Below are 16961 nucleotides of genomic sequence, written 5' to 3' on the forward strand. Positions count from 1 at the left end.
GTCAAACCCCAGGCCCACGGGGAACCTCTCTTCCCTCCAACACCTGGGGTTTGCTTAGCTTGCTGAAGGACCAGGAGGCCACGGGCATTTCACCAGCTGCTGTTCCACGTCTGGCCCTCCTTGACCTTGGGCCCGGTCGCTTCACTTCGTGGGGCCTCCATTTTGCTATCTGTAAGATGGGTGAGAATAAGACGTCCTGAAGGCCGGGGGAGGTTGCAGGTGCTCAGGCAGGTGAGCTGCCGCAGGGCCTGGCACGTAGTCAGCCTGGTAACAGTCAGCGGTAGCTGCCCTATCTCCCATGCTTAAAGAATCCATTACTCCATGTAAAAAGCGAAAGGTACTATGCAGAAGCGATCGGTTATTATTAATAATAATAATGGGTTCCTAATGACTTATGCCTCAGTATTAGGTGAAAGCCCCTTTGGGTGGGTGATGACTGGGAAAACAGGAACGATTATTAATGGGGCTGCCAGCTCCTGTTACCAGATCCACTGACATAATATTTCTCTCTGGGAATCCTCTGACAAATCAGCTGAATTTCCTATCCCCTTGCCCTTAGCGCTGTAAATTTGAGCCATATGTCTCCAGTGTTATTTCTGGAGGAGCGGGGCCGTGCCGGGCCCTCCCAGCTGTTTGGGCTGCCCCGAGTCGGAGCCCACAGGCGGGATGGCTTTCGGCTTCGTCGTGTTTGTTTGGATGCTTACAGCCCAGCCCCTCCTAATGTGCTTGGTTACCCGCTGTCGGGGAGACTGGCTGCTTTAAGGGAACCAGACCCCTGGCTGGGGGTGGGTGCAGGGGAGACCCCAGTACATCCTCTCCCCGCTCCTGCCGACAAAACAGAGCCTTGAGAAAACGCTTTGATGCCATGCTGTGCAGTCAGCCCTGTACATGACAGGAGGGACAGCCAGGTGTGAGCCCGGGGCGGGGTGGAGGGGATGTGTTCGTCAGCCTCTGGGCTCCCAGCCCTGCCACGCTACCTGAGCAAGTTACTTGAACTCTCCCAATGTCAGTCCCCCACTCTCGAAAGCGGAGCCCATGCCCTAGGGTTCCAGAGAGAGCAGAGGCGATCGTGCGAATAGAGTCCGCGTTCATTGACAACGCAAAGGACAGAAACGGCAGCCGCACTAGGCAGTGTGAGCCCCGCACCAGCTGGAGCATGGACTCCGGTAACTCAGAGGGAATCCTCACGAGCCAGGTGCTTGCACCGTCTCTGGTTAACACACAATGGACCAACCCGGAGAGTCCGCTCACATGGCCGCTAACTGAGGAGCCAGAGTTCTGAGCCCTGCCAATGCCCTTGCAGGCCCTGCGCTCACCACTGCGCCACACCACCCAGCCCAGTCCTCATCCCCCATCATATCACACGCGCTCAGGATCCAGATTCCCAGCCGGGGCTTGGCCCTGTCCCAGGGGCTCTCCAGTTATCTCAAGGAATTTTAAGAGATTTTTCCCCCCCATAACAAAAGTGATTGATGAAATTTCCGTGGGTATTTTTCTAAAAGCAAACAAACACGAATTCGGGGTGGGGATGGTTTGCACCAAGGAAGCGCAGCTACCCCAAAGTTGGGAATCTGCCTGCAGCCGGAATCTCCATGGCCCCCACTGGTGCTTTCTAAGAAGGAACACAGTGAGCTGGGGAAAGGGATGGGCTGTGATTGCCCCTTGGGATTGATTCCAACAGCTCCGGCCCGCGGCCGCTGACGTGCTAATGAGAAACACTAATTGGACTTGGCCAGTGACTGGGACACTCCCTCTTGGAGCAGAGAAAGCAGTAGCCTTCCTTGTGTGGCTTGCAGCCCCTGGGGACTTGAGGCAGAGCAGGGCAGCGTGCAGAAGTGGGACGACTGTGCGGGCAACACTGCCCCTTTGAGTGGGCAGGACGGGCACCTGCCTCTGACTCAGCCAGTCCAGGGCCGTGGGAACGCAGGTCCAGCTCTCTGTCACCCCCAGATCCTGAGTCAGGTGCTCAGTGCACAAATGAATGGCCCATGAACCGAGGCAGGCTGGTTCCTTGGGCAGCTCAGAGAAAAGCCAACCGCACTGGGGAAGAGTTGCGGATCCTCCTCCAGGCTCTGACACCTGCTGTGTCGGGGGAGGGGGAGCAGGGTCCACATGGCCTCCCCTCCCTCCTGAGTCTGACCTGTCTGCCTTGCTTCCCACAGGTGTCCTGTCCCTTCCCGCCTACTTCAGTCCCTACAATGGCGGGGCCCTGGGCCACGATGAGCGAGCCGACGCCTACGCGCAGCTGGAGCTCCGGACCCTGGAGCAGTCCCTCCTGGCCACCTGCGTGGGCAGCATCTCAGAGCTGAGTAAGTGTGGCCTCTGCAGCAGCGGGCAGTGGGGCAGGGATTGCAGAGACAAGCCGGGGAAGAACTCACTGCGTTCTCCCTCTGCCGCCTGCCTCCCCCTCCCCCTACTCCCCCTCCCCCATCCTCTCCCCCTCCACGCTTCTTATCTTCCCAAGCCATGGGTGACAAAGTGGTGGCCAAGGACACGGTGTGGTCAGTGTGTAGGTTTAATCCCATGTAAATCTGCATTTCTGATTTCTCTTGAAAATTCAGATGATCGAGTGCCCCTGAGCCCCATCCAGCCTCACGGCGCTGTCATTGGGAGCTAAAAAGCAATTAAGTGGGTTAAGTCCTGGCTAGCTTATAGCCGGCCTGGTTTTCTTTCCTTTTCTTTCTTTTTTAAAGATTCATTTATTTATTTCAAAAAGCAGAATTACAGAGAGAAAGAGGGAAAGACAGAGAGATCTTTCATGTACTGGTTCACTCCCCAGATGGCCACAATGGCCAGTAGTGAGCCAGGTTGAAGCCACTTGGATGCAGGGGCCCAAGCACTTGGGCCATCTTCCACTGCCTTCCCAGGTGCATTAGCAGTGAGCTGGATCGGAAGTGGAGCAGCTGGGACTGGAACCAGTGCCCATGCGGGACGTAGGCACCGCAGGCGGTGGCTTTACCCACTCCGCCACAGCGCCGGCCCCTGCCTGTTTCTCTTATTTCACCTGCTGCCACAGAGCTCTGAAGTCGCCAGTGGTGCTCTTTCTGGAAAGAAAGCCCCCAAAGCCTCAGCACAGTCAAAGGAAGGAAGACGCCTACACGGCTACTCTGGCAGGAGGAGGGAGGGTCCCATGGCTCCCTTCCCCAGCTCTGCGGTAGCCCTGGGCCGTCTCTGACTTTGGGGCTCCAGGGGACACAGTCGGAGCCCCCTGACATTGACCCTCTGCATTTGACAGTGGCTTCCAACGCGTGTTAGGGGCACAAAGGCCCAGGCCATCTCCCGGCTCTTCCTCTCCTTACCCTTGTTCCTTTTTTTTTTTTTTTTTCTTTTTTTAGGATTTATTTATTTATTTGAAAGGCATAGTTACAGACAGAGAAAGAGAGAGAGAGGGAGAGAGGTCTTCCATCCACTGGTTCACTCCCCAGTTGGCTGCAATGGCTAGAGCTGTGCTGATCTGAAGCCAGGAGCCAGGAGCTTTTTCCAGGTCTCCCACGTGGGTGCAGGGGCCTAAGGACTTGGGCCATCTCCCACTGCTTTCCCAGGCTCATTAGCAGGGAGCTGGATCAGAAGTGGAGCAGCTGGGACTTTCACTGGCACCCATCTGGGATGCTGGCACCACAGGCGGAGGCTTACCCGCTATGCCACAGTGCCAGCCCCATTCCTGCTACTTAAGAAGCCAAAGCACACACTGTGCTTCCAACCCCGTGTTCTGTTGAGTCTACCCCGTGGATGGCCCCAGCCTCGTCCGTTTGTGACATCCTCAGGTCTTCTGGGCCCTGAGCGGTGAATGCCAAACCTTCCTGCTTCCTCCCATTCTCCCTCCTCCCCTTCCCCAGGACAGGAACTGAATGTGTCAGGTTCAAGGTTGCAGATCCCTAACGGGGCAGGAGAGAAAGCAGGACTTGAGACTCTCGGTTTCCTGCTTATGGAGGCACCTGCTGAGGAGGGAAGTGGGGCTCAGAGGAGAGGCTCAGATCTAGGGCTGGACTCCCACTGTGCCTGGCCTTGGGACCTCGCTCTCAGTCATCAAGGCCATGGGCTTCCTTCACGGGGCCAGCAGCCCAGCCACCAGCCACTCAGGCAAGCCTAGGGCAAGCTTTGCTTTTCCTTTGGAATCCACGCCAGGCCCAGCGGGGGCACTCAGCAACTCCAGGGCGCCATTCCTGCAGTCCCAGAGAGCACACCCTGTTGGCTCTGCCGGCTGAGACTGTCCAGGTTTTCTTCTGCCCCTTTTACCCCTGCCACCGCCACCCACCCAGCCAAGCCCAGGGCTGTGGAAAACAGAAGTCAGGGTATGTCACTCATCTGCCTGCTGTCTGTCCCCTCCGTCCTGTCCACCCCCATGACTCCCCGCATGGTCAGCAAAATCCAAACTCCTCACCTCAGCCCCCGACCCAAAGTAGGACCACCCCAGGGCCTTTGCACTGGCTACTCCCATTGCCTAAGATGTTTCCCCGTGACACCCAAGTATGTGGTTCACTCGCTCAAGCCTCCACTGAAATGGCATTTTACCCAGCAGGCTTCCCGGAGCACCTGTGCCAGTGAGCGCCCACCCTCGCTCTGTCTTTCCTCTTGCAACTTTTGTTTTTCTCAAAGCACTGGTCACCACTTAACATGCATGAGATATGCAGGGTCTTGAAAATGTTCTCGGAAAACACAGGTTATGTTTTCCAAAAAATTTTCTTCACACTGAAATAAACATCTTTTAATTCCACTTTTCCATGAACTTTTTGGAGTGCCCCTGAATTTACTTATTATTTTTTTAAGATTTCTTTATTCATTTGAAAGGCTGAACTTACTTGTGAGTAGTCTCTCACCTCTCTCCTCTAACTCATACAGACTTGATTGATTTTGTCTCCCTGGTGCTTAGAACCATATCCCTGGCACAGACAGCAGTACCTGATGCTCAGGGAGTGCAATGCATGTGTACCTATGCACAACCCATGTGCACATGTATGTGTGTGTGCACGTGTGTATGTCTTACAGGGGACGGGTCCTGTCCCGCCAGGGTTTGTCTCCCACACCGCTCCTGTGATCCAGCCCCGCCCTGGCCCCCGCCACTCCCCAGGTCACAGAGAAGCAGCATCGCCTTAGCATCTTTCCAGGGACAGCAGAACAGGCTGTGTCTGTCCCGCCCTCTGAAACCAAGGTTTCTGCGAGAGGGCTGTGGAGGAGGGAGGAGTCCGAGGCGGAGGCACTGTTGCGCTTTTCTCTCCGAGGCGAAAGACCTTAATGAGGCTACTGATACTTGGCGCTGAGCTCCTGGGACCTCAGAGTTTTCCCTGGGTCCTACCTGGGCGCCCTCCCTGCACCTCCCGAGACCAGCCTGCCAGGGAGAGGGAGAAGTCTCTCTCGGTATCCAGTCCTGCGGCCCCGGAAAGCAGGGGCTTTTGTGTTTTGTGCTGCCGCTGTCTGCCCAGGAAAGCTTTAAATGGAAGGAGCGAGAAATAAACAAAACCAAACACTTCTCTTTGAGGGCAGCCAGCCACGTGTTGGAAGCCGTCTTCTGAAGACAGTGCTAACTTGCAGACTCTTGCCCCGCTGTTTTTATTGGATGGCGCCTAATGAGGGTTGGAAGGACCAGGGTGAAACCTGCAGCACCTCTAATCAGGTCTTTTATGGCACCTAGGGCAGGGGGGCAGGAGGGGCTTGCCTTCCCCTGCCTGCTGGGCGTGGCTGGGCTGCAGACCCCGGCTCCCCTGAGCTTCCTACTCGCTTCTCAAGCTCCGGGACATTTCCGAGACAGCTCTAGGAGCCACCTGCGCTAGACCCAGAGCCAGCCCAGCCCCCAGACTGCTACAGGTCAAACCTTTTATAAACTACAATGGAGACAATGTCTAGAAACTGAAATAAGACACATAAAATACGAGCCACATTTTTAAAATTATGACTGGGTTAGATAGACATAAAATTACTCTGTGAAACTGCTATGAAAGTTTTTTTTATTATTTATTTTTATTTATTTGAAAGGCAGAGTAACAGAGGGAGAGACAGAGAGAAAGTTGTTCTATCTACCAGTTCATGCCCCAAATGGCTGTGATGGTCAGGGCTGGGCCAGGCTGAAGCCAGGAGCCAGGAATCCATCCAGGACCCTCATGTAGGTGCAGGGGCCCAAGCACTTGGGCCACCTTCTGCTGCCTTCCCAGGCACATTAGCAGGGAGCTGGATCAGAAGTGGAGCAGCCAGTGCTCTGATATGGGATCTGGCATTGCAGGTGGCAGTATAACCCACTCACCATAACACAAGCCCCAACTATGGAAGTTCTTAAAAACTCACTGACTTTCCGAAATTAACTTGTTGTGAACCAGTAACAGCATGTGGAGCTGCTCCGATTCACAGACCACACTTTCAGTAGCCTTGGTGCCAAGGTCAAGAGCGTGCATGTGGAACGTGGGGAACACCCCCACCACCACCACCATGAGGGCCTGGCTGATTCTTTCACTAATTGGCCTACGGAACAAATCCGTTACCTTCTGTGAGCTTGCTGCCTCGTCTGTACGTGGAAACACCCTCTCCCAGGATGGCTGTAAATGTTAGATCTCTCTATTATGTCTAGCGCAAAGCCGAGAAAATAGGAAGCGCCAGGAAGGAAAAGCCCCTAGGACAGGATCCAAAGCCGCTGATCTCTGGCTGCAGACGGGTGCCGAGCAGCGCTCTGAGACAGGGGATCGGAGCTGTCCACAGGCACCTGGCTTGTTGATCTTTGAGAGAAACTGGCCGCAGCCAGATGTGCAGGGGCTGGGGCCCTCCAACTGCAGCTGCCCTCGTGGTTTCCCAGTGCCTCTTGGGAAACCCTCTCGGATGGGCTTTGATTGCTTTCTGGGTGCTCTAGCCCATGCTGTGGCTGCAATAGTACAGCCGGCGGCTTCTCCACCAATGACAATAAAACAACAATACCTGTAATGAACGGTAACGAGGTCTACCTTGTCACACTTTTGAAATGATATTTCAGCGAGATTTCTCGCTGATGCTATCAGACTCCTGGCTTCCTCCTCCTCGTGGTCCTGCCAAAATCTGTGACATTCAGACCCCGAGAAACAGGAACCAGGTTTGTCAACTTACTGCTGCCCACTTAGCGGCCCAGCCAGCGGCCGGGAGCGAGACGGGCCGGCTGCTGCTTGTGATGGTAGTGTCTGCCACCCAGCAGCCCTGGGGGCAGGGCTGGGCGCTGGCATTTCTGGGCTCAGACTCCTGCTGCGCTGGGGACTGGGGGCCAGTATTTGACCGTAGGCAGTCGCTCTGGAAGGAAGCACTCTCCAGCGGCCGCCTGCAGGACAGAGAATATGAACAAGGAGGCGTTAGCGATAATAAGTTGACAGGAGATTGGAAACACCAAGGGAATTAGACAGACTACAGGTGGCCAGGTCCTGCCCTTGACCAGTGAAATCAGAGTTTCAAGGATGGGGACGGGTGTGGGAGCTCACTGCCCTCCAGCTCTTGGCCCAGGAGTGCGCCAGGAGCACACAGACAGCTGGTCTACCAGTGCAGGGATGCGCAGAGTTGGGAGCGTGGGGGGCGTGAGGACCCAGGGCATGTGGGGAGATGAGGATGAGAGACAAGGACGGCTCTTCCTGGAGCTCTCCAGTCCAGGGGTGTCACTTGTCCTTGCTCGGAAGCCAGACACCATCGCTGTGGCTGTCCTGGGATCATTGGGCGGCGGAAACCTCTCCGGAAGTTGCACAAGTATTTGAAAATGAGACGAGCGCAGAAGGCCGCTTCTTCCTTCATTCTCCAGGTGTTTGCTGAGCGCCCGCTGTGCAGTAGGCCCCGCTCACAGCAGACGCCCAGACTTCCAGAAGCTGCGTCCCGCAGGCTAAAGAACAGCTGAGTTGCTTCTGCCATGCATTCAACGATGCCTCCCTGGCCAGATCGCAGCCTGTCCGCTTCTGCCAGCTTAGGGTTCGCGGTGTCCCAGGGGCTCCGTGAGGAGTCGCTGGGGGCTGGGGGCAAGGTTGACCCCCACAGGGGGGCCCTGCATTCTCAGGCCCCCGGGGGCTGTTGCAGAGGCGCCGGCAGGTGTCTGGGTCGGCTGTAGCCCATCCTGTCTCAGCATTGTGGCCTCACACAATGATCACAGGCTTCCTGCTTGAGGCTGGTGGGATGTTGAAAAAAGACCCGACCCCTGGGCAGAAACACAGGATATGGGCCCCTGTGGACCCCACAGACTCCAGCCACAGTGCAGGTCACAGTGAAGTTCATGAACTGTGCAGTCCAAGACTCTACCGTTTCCCAGCCACATGACCTTGGCCAGTTAATGCAACCACACAGGAGAACGTGTGGGGTCAGGAAATGCATGTTGGAAAAGCCTCAGTTCCCTCATCTGTGAAGTGGGGTAATAACTGAGCCCTTAGCCCTAAAGCGCCCATCTGGGGCATTGCATTCTTGGCACGTAGTGAGGACCCCGCCAATGGGGATGGAGGTGTTTGTCCCTGAGGGTGACGCTCTCTGTAGAGGGCTTTGCACAAGACGGCACGGAGGGGATTGCCCCAGAGCCTGGCACTGACTGTTAGAGGCTGGGAGAGGGAGCACAGAGACTCCCTCCGTGGGGGCGGAGAGAGTGGGGATGTTGAAAAAGAAACCACACTAGTGAAAGTTCTGGAGGAGCCCAGCCCTGCCAAGTGCCGGCAGGGCTGGAACTGAAAGAGAAACTGAATTGCTCTCTGTGCAGGTGACAGCTTCCACCCCCGCCCACCCGCCCCACCGCCTTGCTCTGGGGTAAACAGTAATTACCCCGAACCACAGCAGCCCTGGGAGGTCGCGGCAGGGACTTAGATTTGTCTGCTTTTCTCTGCCCGCACAGGTGACCTGGTCTCCCGCGCCATGCACCACATGCAGGGGCGCCACCCGCTGTGCCCGGGCGCCAGCCCTGCCCGCCAGGCCCGCCAGCCGCCACAGCCCATCACCTGGTCCCCCGACGCCCTGCACACACTCTACTACTTCCTGCGATGTCCACAGATGGAGTCCATGGAGAACCCCAACCTGGACCCCCCAAGAATGACACTGAACAATGAACGGTAGGGAGCTGCCGGGGCTGCGCACCTGCTAGGGCATGCTTTCACATGTGCATGGCCGACTGACACAGTGACCAGAGCACCCTGGAACCCTGGAGCCGGCCTGCGTGCCTGTGGGGTTGGCCTGGGGATCCAGGTACCCAGGCCTGGATCTTTTACCCCGGGCCCATGCAGTGCAGGTCATTGAGGCTCAGATATGGGCTCGGGCTCCGTGTGGGACTTGGGGCTCCCTGAGACCCAGCTGCCTCTTTATAAACTGAGATGTTCTTCTTACCTGGAGAGGGGCAGTGAGGAGAGAGCACCAAGCACAGTGGCCGGCCGGCAGTTGGCCTCTGTCAGTCACAGCTGTCACGTCTTGATGACAGTGATGTCACCGTGGGCATCATCATTGTCAGAGATCTCAGGCGTGGTTTGTCCCTTCTGCTCATTTACAGATGACAGCGCCGTGGCCCTGGCTCTTTGATCTCCAGTAGGTTACTGTTTAAACAATCCCAGGAGCCCAACCCGTTTCCAGCTCAAGGACAGGGTAGCTAAGAACAGATGTACAGGTTGCACACTGCACAAGGGAACTCACTGAAGGGCATGGGTAGTGGACACACATGGGGCCGTGTCCCCTTGAGGACAGGATGCCTTTGCTAACTGGTCTACCCAGGTGACTGCAGGTGTCGAGGCAAATTTCCACACCATCAGGAAGACACCGGCAATCCCATAGACAGGCGGCAAACATTGGAAGCTAGAGTCAGACGGCCCGGACGTGCATGACAGCTATGGTGTTCAGGGGCCTCCTGACCTGGGTGCGAGGCTCCAAGCCTCCATGAACCTCATTTCCTTGGCTGGAAGCTGGTAATGAAGCGGGTGGATTGCACAGAGTCACCAGCAGTTGAGCACTAACTGTGTGCTAGGCACTTCACGTGTGTGTGCCCGTTCGTTTCGCACACCACCAGGAATGGGGTGCCTATCGTAGTCCCTTTCTATGGATGAGCAAGTGGAGGCACAGAGAGGCCCGAGAACTGGCCACGTGCACACAGGCTGTGCTCCTGGTAACCACTGCACCACACTGCCTTTATTAAGAGAAGCGAAGCAACAGTGGCTCTGTTTCTACCCAGAGCAGAGTTCCAGGAAATGCGAGTCCCTGCAGTTCTTATTGCTGGTGCCATTATCATGTCGTCATTGTCTCATTTCTCTGGGAGTTGAGCGTGAGGCTGGGCGGGGCCTCCCAGGGCTGGACACCAAGCAGGAAGCCTGCAGGTGGGGCCGGAGCACAGGCATGGGCCCAGCTGGTTCTGCTCTGGGGAGAAAGCGCTGTAGTCTCAGGAGCTGGCTGGAGAGGAGAAAAAGCCAGGAAGACAGCCGGGAGGAGGTGGTGGGGCAGGCTCGCTTGCTGTTTGGACAGTCCCAAGGGTGCCGAGCCTGGTCTGGTCACCCAGGAGCCTCCTCTGGGTCTGCTGCCCATAGAAGCAGCAGGGCTTCTGTGCTGTGTGAGTTGTGGTGTGGCGCTGGGCCATGGGGCCAGCAGGCCTGTGGCAAAGCCTGCCTCTGCAGCCACTGGCCCCTGGCCTCCTTGGACACCTTGTAGGGCCCTGTGGTCTTCTCCCTGGGGGACCCCAGCCCTCCCCAACCCAACAGCCAAGCTCGCATAGCAGGGTCCACATGTGTATGTGTTTAGCTATCGGATGGTTTGGAAACCACAGCCTGTGGCACCAATAAATTGGTAGCAAAGGTATTTTTCCATGAGTCATTTCAAATGAGTATTAGACATGTAGGAAATTGGAACCACTGTTAGGAAAAAAATACAGAATTTTCAAAATCGGACGCTAAAAGGAGGACACCCTAAAAATACTCGGGCAAGCAGACAGCCCGAGCGCGCTCTGGTGGCCTGGTTCCCGGCTGCTCAGGCACATGCTGCTGTCCCTCGCACCTACCCCGATGGGATGCAGGGTGGCACCGGAGCCTGGCCAGCCCTCCCCAGAGGCACTGGGGCTTACAGCACTGCCGCAGCCCTGGTCCCCCCTCCCCAGAGCTCAGGACCTTCTCTCAGTACAGGAAGTAGCTGGAGGTGATGAACATTCCAAGCTGAGAGTGCACGGCCTCTATGAGTCTAGGGATGTCCGTCTGTCTCTCCTCTCTGCCTCGTTTGCATGACGTTCCTTCCTGTGTGTCCCACCTCAGCGGTAACCAGATGTGACGCTGGCTGTGGGGGTCTGGCCCAGGGCTTTGCCTCAGGGGACTGGCTGGGTCTTCCTGGCCCCGCCCTGGACGGTGTGCAGCTCACCGGGCTTGTCTGCTGAGCCACACGCTGCCCCTGGGCGGCCTGAGTCCTCTCTGGGAGGGGCTCTTCTCCCCACAGCCGCCTGCTTGGGGGCTTGGCGGGGAGCCTGGGGGAGCTCAGGGTGCTGAGGGTGCCACCCTTGATGAGGAGGCCACCTGACATCACTTCCCTCCGGTGCCTTTGTGAGCCCAGCAGCACCCGCCTCAGGCTGCTGCCCGAGAGGGCTAAGGGAGATGACACCAGACGCCCTCCCTACGGCATCCCTGCTCCTGTTCCTGGTGCCCCGAGACACAGCAGCAAGGGATGTGTCCACATCATCTCCATCTTACAAACCAGGGCACGAGGCCAGAGGCAGGCAGCGCTGGACGCGGGTTCGAGCCAGGTCCCTGCGACTCGAAAGCCCTTGCTTTTCACCCTGCCAGGCTCTGGCTTTCCCAGCGGGCTGCTCAGACCTGATCTTAGAGCTCCAAGACCACCGGGTGGGCCCTGGCCAGCAGGATCACCTCATCGGGCCAATCCAGCCCTGCCGGCCTCTCCTCTCCCAGGACTCCTCCCTCATCACCCTGGGGCAGTGTCGCAACTGGGCCCTCCCTGTACCCACCTAGGATGCCACCGCACCGCCTCCTCTCCATCCTGCTCCTCCTCCTCCTCCTCTTCCTCCCCCTCCTCCTCCTCCTTTTCCTTCCCCCCCCACCTCCATGGCAGATTTGCCTCCCGGCCCCCTCCAGGCACAAGGCAGGGCCCAAGTCGCAAAAGTAGTCCCAGCTGCTGCCCCGCAGGGGGTGTGGTCACCAGAGCGCAGGCTCCCAGAGCAAGGAGCGTCCTGCCAGGGGTGCAGGGTTGCCCGGGAGATGGGGGCGCCTCTCTCACCTGAGGTCTGGAGGAGACCGGACAGGTATCAGGTGGACCTCAGCCTCAGGGGGGAGGGGATGGGCGGCAGGGCCAGCATCCTGGGCCTCTAAGGAACGAGGAGGAAGGCCGTGTAGACACACAGGAGAGACTGGGGGCTGGCAGAAACACCATCAAGCAGAGAGAAGGGGGACGTGTGGATGGAGGTGCAGGGGGCTGGGGCAGACAGCCCTTGAGGGACCTCTGAGTGGTGGCCATGGCGGGGGACTGGCACTCATGGCAGGCCCCTCGGCCACACGCCAGCCCATTGGCTGTCATCTTCCACCGGACCTCAGCCCCTGGCCTCCCTCCACCGGCCCCTCATGGTGCCACTTGGCGAGGGGTGGGGGCATGCTCAGAAGGCTTGGGGTCTGCTGGTATCCAGGACTCTAAACCAGGAGGCTAGGATTTGGCAGGAGGCCTGGAAACACCCGGTGCCGTGACTCCTTAGCCAGCGAGAGGGCCCTATCGGGGAGGGGACACTGGGCTTCACTGTCTTCTGATGATTGTATTTCTTTTTCTTTTTTTAAACACATGAAGTGTGCTTACATTCATTTATTTTTTTTTACTAAGTTCCTGTTACCTATTTTTATTAAGATTTATTTATTTATTTGAAAGCGTTACACAGAGAGAGGAGAGGCAGAGAGAGGTCTTCCATCCGCTGATTCACTCCCCAATTGGCCGCAACAGCTGGAGCTGCGTCGATCCAAAACCAGGAGCCAGGAGCTTCTTCTGGGTCTCCCATGTGGGTGCAAGGGGCCTAGGCATTTGGGCCATCATCCACTGCCCTCTCAGGCCATAGCAGAGGGCTGGATTGGAAGTGGAGCAGCTGGGTCTTGAACCGGCGCCCATGCCAGCCAGCTACGCCGCAGCACTGGCCCCTCATGATTGCATTTCCACCAGCTGCTTACCCCCGAGGCTGAGCAGCATTTAGCACTGACTGAAGGAGTTGGCACACTTGTAGAACGGCACCTGGCTCGCAGTAAGTGCTGAGCAGGAGCTCTTATTAGCAGGGTCCTGTGTGTTAGGCCAACGGAGCAGGGCCCATGCGGCAAGAGGAAGCAAGGTCCCCAAGAGGGCCAGGAGAGGGAGCGGAGCAAGCAGGGCATGGCGAAATAATAAGATATGGGGTTTTTTTTTTGTTTTTTTTTTTTGGTTTTTTGGGGTTTTTTTAAAGATTTATTTATTTGAAAGGCAGTTAGAGAGACAGAAGATCTTCCATCTGCTGGTTCAGTCCCCAACAGCTAGGACTGGGCCAGGAGCCTAGTAGAACTCCATCTAGGCCTCCAGGACCCAAGCACTCAGGTCATCTGCTGCTGCTTTCCCAACCCTGCCACGTGCAAGCTGGGTGGCTTCGGGGTGTCATGGAGCCTGCCCCCTGCTGACCTCGTGGGGTGCTGTGGGGCTTGCTCTTGCCTCCATAAGGCACTGACAGTAGCGTCTGCACACAGCACTGTCTTCATCACCGTCGTCCTCACACTCGGGAGGCTCTTTGGGAAGCCTGGAGTAGCTGGGACATGGTGCTGAGCCCACAAGGATTTACCCCGGCCCTTGAAGGGCAGCCATGCCAGGTTGGGCCATGTGGGTGGTATGGGCAAGACTTCTGGATCTACACTTTGAAAACACAGACACTCAATGCTCTTCAAGTCATGCCTGATCCACTAGGCAAGGGTTGCGGGGTCAGGCTTGGGGCAGGGGTTCCCCGAGGATGGCGTGAGGGTCAAGGCCAGCCCCTCCTCCTCTGACTCTGTGGTATGAGTGGGTCTCCTCATCTCCGTGGACCTCAGCCCTGTCCTACATGCACTGGGGACCCTGGCAGGGCCTGCCTGCTTGGTGGCTCCCCCCAGCTCTGGGGAAATATCCCGGAAGTGCAGGAGGGACCCCAGGCTGCAGAGGCACCCCTGTCGCCTTGTCCTCAGATGAGCACGCGCCACCCAACACGAAACGCCCGCCCACCGCAGGGGCAGGCTCGATTCTCTTTTGCTCGGCTTGCGAAAATGTTTCCTTATCGAATAATAGGGATGATGACAGTGGTGGCTTTATTCGACTGACTTGTGATTCCCTTAAATACCATTCAAGAAGATTTGCAATGTTAAGCTCTTTTCTCTCTCCCTCTCCCCCTTTTTGTGCATTAAATTTCCATCTGTGTACCCAAAATGGAAGTAAATGAAGTCAGGACAGCCATTGAGGGAATGAAGGGCTCACTCCCATTATTCCTCAGGCTGAGAAGTCCAAGAACCTCCGAAATGGCTCGGGGGGGGCTCTGCTGTGCTCACCGGGGGCTGTCCTGCCCACCCCACTCACCCCAACCCTCACTCTCCCCTTGTTCTCTCTCCATGAGGTTCCCTGGCTCTTGTGTCTGTTTCCTGACTCGTGTGCCCCTCCCTCACGGCTCTGCCTCACTCCTGCTGTGCCCCCAGAGCCCTGAATAGACAGAGCCTGGCACGTTGTAGACAGTCCTGTCTTTTGCTCAGTTCATGAATGAGGCAGTAGGGACCAAGGGCTGGGCTCTTTGGGATCGGAAAGGCCATAAATCTGGGGTCCCGCCTCTGCCGTGTCTTAGCTGGTTGACACTGGTCCAGTTAGTTCATTGCCCAAGCCTCAGTCTGCCCAGTTTGTGATGGAAAGGGGCTTGGCCCATTTGCCAAGGCTGTGTGGGGCCCCGTGTGCCTGTAAAGGACTTGGCACAGGACAAGCGCTCCCTATAGGGTGGCTGCCCTTAGTTGATAGAATTACTGCCATCCAAAACCTATAGAGAGACCACAGTGACCAAGTCAGCTTTAATGCGTGGATAACCCAAAAACATCAATGCATTTAAAAATTGCACACACCCAAAATGCGTGTTCTCTCCCCCTCTCAATTCCTTCAGTTACCACCCTTAATTCTGTCTTCACAGCCCCAGACGGTAGCCCAGGGAGCAGGTGCCGGAAAGGATGAGGTAGACCAGATGTCACAAAAGACTTGGCACAGGCATTATGTTGGACAGAGGCATTGCCACTCATAACTCAAGGAGTTCAATGAACTCTGCTCCCTGGATCTCACCCGCCCAGGCAGGCTGTCAGTCACTGTCCACAGTTGGTGGCACTCCGTGTCCCTGGCTGCTGGGTCTGGCAGTGTCTGCCCGTGGTGGGCTGCGATTCATTTCACACCAGTTAGAGGCGTGGAGACAAAGCACCTTCAGACCACAGCTAACGGGCGCCCACGGTGGCTCTTGGAGGGAGCTGTGGCCTCCCGTTTACAGATGAGCAGACTAAGGGCAGGAGAGGGTCTAAGGTGTACCTGAGGCGAGGAAGCGGCAGCCCTAAGCCTAGGCAGAGAGGCCCGAGATGACCGCATCACGAGTTCGCAGTGTCCGCCCAGGCAATCCCTTCCCTCCCTGGGAGAGAGAGGGCAGGGCTCGGGCAGCTCTCGGTCAGCACCTCCTCTGCCCGGGGGGCCTCTCCCCTCGCTGACCCGCGTTTGCCAGGCTGAGGGTGGCATCTGCCCAGCCTCCAAGCAGGAACAAGCCGGGGATGGGGGCACACAAAGGAAGCTGCAGTGCCGGATAAGGGGATGGAGGCAAAGAGGACCCGGCGCCCCAGGGGCTGCTGTTGGCCTGACTTCCTGTCCCATTGTCGCACCGCTGCAGACCCAGGGAAGCTGCCCGGCTGCCGGCTGCCAGCTCTGTGGCCTGGAGGGTTTTGACAATGGGCTTTGTCTGCTGCCAGGGCCCCCGTGCAGGGAAATCCCAACTCCAGGGGGAATCCGTCGATTGTGCTCTGACCACAGTGCTTCCCAGGCTGAGCTGGAAACTTGCCAGGTCCCGAGGCTGGCAGCTCAGGCCGTCCCCGCAGCCGGGCCCAGCCGCCCTCCTGCCTGCTCTTACTCGCCTGCCCAGCGGCCCCTCCCATTCCTCCCCTCCCACTCGGCCCCCGGAGCAGCACCTGAGCAGCTTGCCTGTGTGCGGTTTGGGAGGAAGAAGCCTCGTCAGATTTCCTAAGCCTGGGGTGCACCCCTTGAGGCTCTGGGGCCTCCTGTTCCCCGACCGGCTTTCCGGCCTGATGAAGCTGTGAGTGCAAAAGCTGGAGTCTGGGCAGAGGGGTGAAGCGGGCACACCAGGGGCTCAGAGCACTTGCTGTGTGGCCCCCAGCATGTCCACTGATTTGTTAGCTGGTTTGTTTTTAGAACCAGACAGGTCAGCAGTGGCCAGCCGTGCAGCCCGGGCCACGTGTCTATAAAACGTACACGAGGAGTATGCACCTGCCAGGGTGGCCGGCAGGGTCAGAGGTGAGAGATGCAGATGGCCTCGTGCATACCTGGCACACAGCAGGCCCTCAGCACCCCCCAGCGACGTGAGCCCCCCGCCAGCCCTCCCTGAGCTGTGGCTGTGATTGCGAGTGTGGAGCGCAGGTTCTGGTCCTGTTCCGGGAGCCTGGTCCACTGTCTCCTGCTCCTCTTCTGGCCGGCCCTGTGGCCCAGTGTCACCAGTTGCCAGTTTTTAGGAATTTCCCCCTTACACAAAGGAGCTTCAGAAAGTCTGGAGAGAGTACTTGAAATGATTTTGAAATCCATGCAGATAAGTGAAAAGTGTGCATTATGAAAAATCTATGCATGGATCTCAAATCCTTTGTTTTGCACCAGAACAAGCTTAATTACTCCCTTTCAGAAACTTTTTGAAGTAGCCTCGTATGTTTAAATCTCTGTCAGGTCTCAAGAGCTGCCTTCCTGTGTCGCCTCCTAGAAACTTCTAGAAACTTCACCCGACAGCCTGAATAGTCACCTTTCTGCCTCACATTAACAGGGACTAGGGAGAG

The 16961-nt window shown here is 57.2% G+C and overlaps 1 protein-coding gene across 1 annotated transcript in view; it reads left to right on the forward strand.

Moving 5' to 3' along the window:
* ABTB2 (ankyrin repeat and BTB domain containing 2) overlaps window positions 1-16961 on the forward strand; it is a 162533-nt gene that overhangs the window by 121130 nt on the left and 24442 nt on the right. Inside the window, exons 2-3 of the mRNA XM_062196319.1 lie at window positions 2163-2309; window positions 8801-9014. Coding sequence (XP_062052303.1) covers window positions 2163-2309; window positions 8801-9014 — 361 coding nt within the window. The remainder of the gene's footprint in view (window positions 1-2162; window positions 2310-8800; window positions 9015-16961) is intronic.

The sequence above is a fragment of the Lepus europaeus genome, chromosome 7 (assembly GCF_033115175.1).
Source record: "Lepus europaeus isolate LE1 chromosome 7, mLepTim1.pri, whole genome shotgun sequence".
NCBI classification, from domain to species: domain Eukaryota; kingdom Metazoa; phylum Chordata; class Mammalia; order Lagomorpha; family Leporidae; genus Lepus; species Lepus europaeus.